Source organism: Lycium ferocissimum, chromosome 8 (assembly GCF_029784015.1).
Source record: "Lycium ferocissimum isolate CSIRO_LF1 chromosome 8, AGI_CSIRO_Lferr_CH_V1, whole genome shotgun sequence".
NCBI lineage: Eukaryota > Viridiplantae > Streptophyta > Magnoliopsida > Solanales > Solanaceae > Lycium > Lycium ferocissimum.
Window position 1 is genome coordinate 35,343,791 of NC_081349.1, and position 7,960 is coordinate 35,351,750.

At 38.0% G+C, this 7,960-nt stretch overlaps 1 protein-coding gene across 1 annotated transcript; it reads right to left on the minus strand.

The window, feature by feature from the left end:
• Window positions 1-2,862: 2,862 nt before the first annotated feature.
• LOC132066874 (putative late blight resistance protein homolog R1A-3) lies at window positions 2,863-7,522 on the minus strand. Its single transcript, XM_059460071.1, is given in 4 exon segments — window positions 2,863-3,260; window positions 3,654-3,738; window positions 3,825-4,923; window positions 4,926-7,522. Coding segments are annotated over 2 exon segments (3,594 nt in total). The 5' UTR covers window positions 7,474-7,522; the 3' UTR covers window positions 2,863-3,260; window positions 3,654-3,738; window positions 3,825-3,877.
• Window positions 7,523-7,960: the final 438 nt, after the last annotated feature.

Consider the following 7,960-nt stretch of genomic DNA (forward strand, 5'->3'; position numbering starts at 1 on the left):
AATTATAAAACTTCGTTTTAAGGCTTTTTCACTTCATTCTTCACACCCCCAAGCCCCAACGACCTTATATTCTCTCCCATCATCAAGAACACCAAGGTAAGCCTACTCTAATCATTCCAAGTCAATTCTAATATATATCCTTGTAATCTAAACAAGAAATCATCATTCCTAACCTAGGTTTTCAAGAAAACCCATCTCAAGGTTCAAGAATTCAAGATTTTGGAAATCTTCTTCAAAGTAAAAATCTTTGATTCAAGTTTGGAGCATTATCGGGTATGCATGTAGGCAGTTACTATCTACGTGGGAACATCGTTGTTTCTTCCCCCACGCCTCACAATCCATAAATTATGATTCTCTACTAAAACTAGGGTTTCTATACCATGCTATGATAACCCTAGGTCCATGTCCATGATTATATTATGTATGAATTGTTATAATTCCATCATGAGTTCTTAATATTTCTTTTATGATTATTGAGAATCCGTTCGTAATCCATGAAAACCCATATCTTGTATTCCATGGGTTCTTGCATGCATGTTTTTAACTAAGAATGATTATTTCATGAATATCCTACATGTCTACAAGTTTTCATGCAACTATATTATATAATTATTTTCATGCTATGATACAAGATACATACATGCTAAATACAAGTTATTTCATGAAACCATGTTTACAAGTTATTTCATGAAACCATGTTTACAAGTTATTTCATGAAACCATGTTTACAAGTTATTTTCGTGAAATCATGATTACAAGACAAGTACAAGTTAATTCACGAAAATCATGGGCTTAGCCAACCATGTTATGTTCATGCTGAGTTGCATACGAATACGATTTAAGGCTCAGATAGCTCGAAACTACGTAGACACCGTAGGATAAGGATCGCTCCGCCCGATTGGGACGATACCTTAATTTTACACGAACGGATCCATCGTACACGATACCATCTTATACCCTGGCAAGGTATGAAGGCTCTATTTGATACGGCGGTAGGGACTGCACCCTCGTACCCACGTGGTGATATCATGTTTGCTGTTTATGAAATGCTCTCCTACTTATCATGTTTTACTTATGTTATATATATATGTACCCGTGCCATGCCATGTATCCGACCAGTTTTGATTTGATTAACGCCTATCATGTTATATTCATGTCCCATGTTATTTCATTCGGGCTTTACCGTTTATACATAAGATTGTCAGTTGACGTCCCTTTTTGTTCGGGGCTGCATTTCGCGTATCGTGATGCACGTATTTACAGACGCGTAGGATTAGAGTCTTCGTATCCCGTTGGTAAGCAGCCCCATCTCATTCTTGGGTTTAGTCGCTTATCTTTATTTTTTACTAAGCCGCGCATCTAAGGTATGCTTTGGCCTTGTCCCTGTCTCGCAAGTATGTTTCTCTTTCGATCGTACTGTATTGATAGGTTTCATAGACTATACAGTCAGGTTTATGTCATGTCACACTTTTAGGAAATGTATAGTCATTTTGGCTCATTCGTTATTTCCCGCACTCATGTTTAAACAAGTATTTTTATTAAGTATTATGACTTACTATGTCTTATAAAGGCTCATCATGCATTCACGTTATATTCCGCTCATGTTATACCTCATGATGATTCAGCAAGCCATGTGGTTCGCTCGGTCATATGCAGTAAGGCACCGAGTGCCGTGTTTCGCCCAGGCCATGGTTCGGGGCGTGACACTGGTCCATATAAAATGTTGTACATTTGGACACTAGAAGAGTATATCCAGTAAAAAGGTAATTATCCCTTATTGACCACAAGGCTGAAACAAGTCATTTATGATCGCGCTAGTCACCTAATTTTTTAATAAGGAAAAGGGTCGAAAATACCCCTCTACTTTGGGAAAAGGGCTAAAAATATCCTCCATTACGAATTTGGATCAAAAATAACCCTCTTGTCATTAAACTTTTCAAATATATTCCTATTTTAACGGAAATCCCCAAATCCCAAAAATAAGCCAATTCATTTTTTAAATCCGCTCCATTATTAAACCCGACCTAACTAAACCCTTTCAGCTCCAACAACATGGTTAGAAGCACTTCTTGAGTTCGACGATACTCAAACCGACGTCGTTTTTAATCCTTCTTCTCCTGTTCTCCACACACCCAATAAACCACCACTACCTCACCCATCCTGGTCTATTTGAATCACCCGATGGTGGTAGTAGCAATTTCTCAGTGCAAAACAGCTTCACAACAGCTGTACATATTACTCCTCGATGGTTACTTCTCGAGCTATGGAATTCCGACCACTGGAACTATCTTTTCACCCCACTAAGCGAGCTAGAGAGGTGATCCGAAAGTTCCCGCAAATTATCATCGCACTTGGTTAGTATATAGTTGCTAGGGTTATAGATGGAGCGGGTTTAAAAAATGAAATTGAGTTATTTTAGAGAATTTGGGGATTTCCATTCAGACAAGAGTGTTTTTGAAAACTGTTATGTCAGGAAGGGTATTTTTGACCCAAATTCATAATGGTGAATATTTTTAACCCTTTTCCCACAGTATTGGGGTATTTTTGACCCTTTTCCCTTTTTTATATATATAAAAAAGCACTTTTAGCTTTACAAAAACTTGGCCAAACAGATTACAAGTCAAAACCAACAAAACACAAATGGATTTGAAAAGAGATGAAGCAGCAATATCATCAATTTGTGCATCAATCTCTAGGTGATCCACAAAACAGAAAATCTCAAGCTCACCAAGAAAAAAACACGCACACACAAAGGAGACAAACAAAAACAAAAAAAAGAGGAGGAAGGACGTAAAGAAGTGGAGAAAGTGCTCTTTTTGCTAACCATATGCGTTTTTACCACTTCTTGATCACAAGCTAGAATTTTCTCTTTTAGCTTACTTCGCATGCAAGGTAATGCCAAAGTTTTCTTGACCATTCTAACAGGAAAGTGATGTAGTAACTGTTTAGAAAGTTTCACATTCCTCTTCCACTACATTTTCCTTTAGAAGTATATAAAAGCAACAAATGGTATGCAATTGCTGGATATTTCCATGTAATTCCTTTTTGCTGAATGCACAAGAAAGGGCATACATATAATATAATATTTCACAACAGCTGCTGATACAGCTGTGATGATACAGAGTTAAAGCCTCAAGGAATTGCACAGCGAGAAGTAGAAAGGATCTTAGTTTCCTGTGTATACAGGATATGAGATTCTTGAATTCCATCATTTGCTGCTTGGTTTTCTCTGTTGCTAGATTCTCAGTGTTGCTTAGAACCTGCTAAATGTAATTCTGTGAGAAATCATGAAGTGGTGAACCACTAACTAATCCTGAAAGAAAATCAATTGAGGGAAGTATATAAGTTATCTATAGGTCCAAGGAGTATGTCATTCGAAAAAGGCATCAAACGTTTCAAAACTAAATGGGAAAAAGCTACAATTTGAGATTTTCTGCATTTTCTAAAGTGGGAAGCAGAGTCTTTAATAGAAGAACCATATGCAGAGCTATGTTTGCTGTAAGAAGAGAAATAGAACAAATTTACCTAAACAATACATGTTTTTAAGAATAATCTTGCTGTCCATTAGCACCTTTACACACCAAAAAAGAAAAGAAAGAAAAAAGAACTACTTACTAGTCAATTTTTAATCCCAATGGAATAAAAGAAATTACCTGAAACAGGTGGAGAAGGCATAAATGTCTGAAGCCTCTACAGCTTGATGTGCTGGACAAAGTAAATCGCATGCCAACATACACTCTGCAGAGAAGATTATACAGGTTAAAGTAATTGGAAAAAGTTAATATAAAAGGAACTTAATATATGAAAGAAGTTAAGATACTCACAGAGATTTGCTCATATAAGAACCTAAGATGACCCCATTTTGTGCACGAATTCACTAGCAGTCCATTACCTCAAGCTTGTCTTCTTCTGTCCAGTATTTAACATATTCCTTAATCTTTACGGCTGACTCTTTGAGGTGACGGCTACCGAACAGTGAGATAGACTTTAATGAAGCAATATCCCCAAAACTCGCCGGGATCTGCATAATCTCAGGACACCAATGTATATGTAGTACCTCGAGCACGGGAAAGGATTCCTCTACAACCTGCCATTCAAAGAAAGACACCTCATACAATCTTAGAAATTTGAGTTTATTGAAGGTGACTTCTTCCATGTTCCCCTGGATTCTTGCGCTTTGTAGACTCAGGTTTTGAAGGTTGGTTAGCCTCGCAATTGTTGACAGTGAATCGGATGTCAGATCAAACCCCTTCAACTCCAGAGTTTTCAAGCTCGAAGGGAAGTGAAAATCAAATCGATGCTGAATGTAAGGCTTTGAAGATTCGGAAGCGCAATAGAAGAATGCACGAACTTCTTCAAGTTCATTAAGCATATCCAATCTTGGAAAACGAATCTGCTCTGCTGAACAAGGCCATGCCCTAATGCTGAATGTAAGGCTTTGCAGATTGGGAAACCTTTTAAAAATATCTTTGGTGTCTCCCGAACAGAAGAAGTTGAGCCCATATAATATTCTCAAATTCTCTAACTTCGAGTCCTCTTCTAACACTTTTGGTTCGGTGTATGGCTCAAAGAGAGAACAACTATCCATTCTCACATGTCTTAGCTTTACAAGACTCCAAATTCTAGGTGACAGTACCACGCGGTTTGATTCTGAATTTTGCACCACCAGAGTTTCTAGATTCCGGAGGTTTGAAAATGATGGGGGGAGAGCTTTTGCCTTCATCTGAATGATCAAGCACCTCAAATGAACAAGCATGCCTATCTCATTCAGCAAAGAATCTGTCAAACTTACATCCGGAAGCTCCAATCTTTTAAGCAGCCCCAAGTGTCTTAGGTGAAAGTTGTAGGACAGATGGTTTTGCTTTCCATATGTTACATCATAAATCTTCAAAGACAGAAGGTGCTTAACATAAGGATTTTTCTTTCTGAATTGAACATGACAAAATTTTCATCCGAATGGAGGAGATGTTGTTCGTAACTAATGTTCATTCCACGTGGCATAAGACCTGAAGAAGAAGATGGAGCACTTGAACTAAACAGCTTCTCATTTCTAGCTTTTATCAAACAAAAATCATGCACAAGATCATGAATTTGGCAACTCAGGTCCCTGCTACCTTTCTTATTGAAAACTTTTACCAAGCTACTGGAAGCTAACTCATCCAAATAAGACTTCACTACCTCTTCTACACTCTTCATTTCAGTCTGTTGCACAAGTCCTTCAGCACTCCATAAAATGTTCAAACTAGTGATTGCAATATCTTTATCCTTAGGATAGCTTGCAAGGTAAAGCAAGCAAGGCTTTAAGTGATCTGATAAATGGTCGTAACTTAAATGTATAACCTTCATCACTTCTCCCTCATTCTTAAAGGATTTCAAATTATGTAGAACGTCAAGCCACCAAACCTTTTCCTTTTCCTTCCTTGCAATGACTCCACCAATCAGATCAAGTACCAAAGGAAGCCCTTTACACTTTTCAGATATTTCTTTTCCGAGAGACTTTAGTTCATCAGGGCAGCTTTCTTCTCCGAATACCCTTTTCTCTAATAACTCCCAACTTTCTCCTGGTTCTAGCAATCGAAGATCAAGAGGATTACTGCTGTGTTTTGCATGCAAAGCCACTTCCCTTTTTCGACTTGTTAAGATAATTCTACTTCCTTTCTTGAGATCATGAAAAGGCATTGTTAGCTCATCCCATGCTATTGTATCCCACAAGTCATCCAAGACAATAAGGTACCTCCTTCCATGTAGCTTTTTTCGAAGCTCATCACAAACATTAAAATCCTCACGGAATTTTGCATCCGAACCAGTCACTTGATTATAAATTTTATGCAACATCTTTTTCCAGTCATACTCTTGGCCGACTGTGCACCATGCACGAATGTCGAAATGACTAGTAACAGACTTATCATAGTATACTTTGTCTGCTAGAGTAGTTTTACCAGAACCCGGCATACCAATGATCGAAATGACATCTAGCGCTGGTGGTTCACTAGTAAGCTGTCTAATTATCAGTTCTGTCTCCTCCTTAAAACCGACATATATTTGCCTAATTAGCTTTGTTGATGACTTGCTTTCAACTGGCTCGTTAGGAGAGTTTGCAACGATAAGACCCTTGTTCTTGGAGATCTTCTTTGGTACCTCTTCTTTCATATGCTTGATCTTTTCTACGGTAGCAGGAAGTAAGAAGATAAGCTGCATGAGACCATGATCTCTGACAAGAATCGAATTAATGGCATGCTCAACCTCATATGCCACATCTAGAACACAAGTCCAAAGATCTCTATTCAATTCTTGCTCAACATTTCTGAAGAACGATCTTATGGATTCTAGGTCTTTTTTCACCGTCTCAATTTCTTCCTTAATCAAAGCAACTGAATAAGCATTGGAATTGAGCAAGTCCTTTAAGTTTCTGAGCAGAAGAGTCATGAAGAGTGGTCCATCACTCATGGGGAAGTGGAGTTCAAATGGATCTGGGGCTTTCAAGTAAACATGTTTGAGATCTTCCTTCAGAAGTCCAATCTTTTCATTCATATCCATATTTTGTTCATTCTTTGAGTTCTCTAAGTTGCGAACAAGAATGGACACCTCCCTTGTATGTGCTCCAACACGTGCCAAGAGAACAAACAATTTGTCATGATGGATAAAGTCCTTGGAAATATCAGTAAGAATAATCAATAGGAACTCTATCATGACATGAATGTTTCGAGAAGTAATAACATCTCGTAGATGAGTTAGATATTCCCTGAGAATGTCTGGAGAGACTTCCAAGAGCCGCTTAATAAAGCTTCCAACTTCTGCTGATTTTGAAGCTTTCAAATTTGTCGAACATATGTGCATAACCTCCAGTTGAACCGGAATAATCTCCATAAGTAGATGAGCTAGCATGGAATTGACTCGAGGGACTTCACCTATTTCATATGTTTCATCAAGTCCATTTGCTTCATCTATTTTCTCAAGTTCATAATACAAAAGGACAAAACAGAAGTGTCCTACTCTCTCAGCCATAAGCTGAAACTGAGGTAAAACATATTTAGTTGTCTCATGGTCAACGCAACCATTTACTTTCAGCCCATGGAAATCTCTTAAATTGCCACATACATTTTGAAGAAGCTCATATTGAGTCATTAATGGGAAAACCAACTCAGCACAACACTTGGGTAGGTATTGGAGATTCACGAGGAGGACGTCCAAAAGCTCAACCAACTGATCCTCAGTCATGATGGCACTTGATTCAGAACGGTGATGTGAGCTGATACAACTTTCTATACTTTCCAGGAGGCAAGGAACGACATGATACTTTAATTTAACCAGCATGTCATCTCCACTCTGATGAAAAAGTAACCGAACCAGATCATGAAACTCATATAATCTGCAAGACATTTCGGCATCAAAACTATACGGAGCGAAATAACGAAGCTGGAAAAAAACGGACATATATGTCAGCTCCAATGTCAGCTTTTCAATTTCATCCATGTCAAGAGCAATTTCATCGCGTCCACTCTTTAACTTCTCTATGAAATCCAGAAGATTGACGATGTCCTTGCGAAGTACAGCAAATGACACCTGCCGGAAAGACCAAATGTTGTATCAACTTTTCAGTGCTACATATTTTATTCTACATTAACAGGCAATTAACATAAGTGTAGAGGGCTTTATTCAAAATAGCCAACTGGATAAACTAATGTTTGGCCTGTAGTTACAGCTTATATCACAAAGCGAGCATATTAAAAAAAAAAAAAAAAGATGGGTTTACTTTGTGTACGTTATTTAGTCAAGGGAGGGGTGAAGCAAGTTCAACAGCAAATAAGAAAAATAGCAAACATATAAATAGTGTATGACATACCGATGAGTTATTTGCTTCCCCTTTCTCTCTTTTTCCTTCATTTTCTTTTCCTCTTTCCATGTATTTAGTTTTCACTTGTCAAGCCAAAGTAGCTTTTCCTTCCCTTTCCTTTCGGGT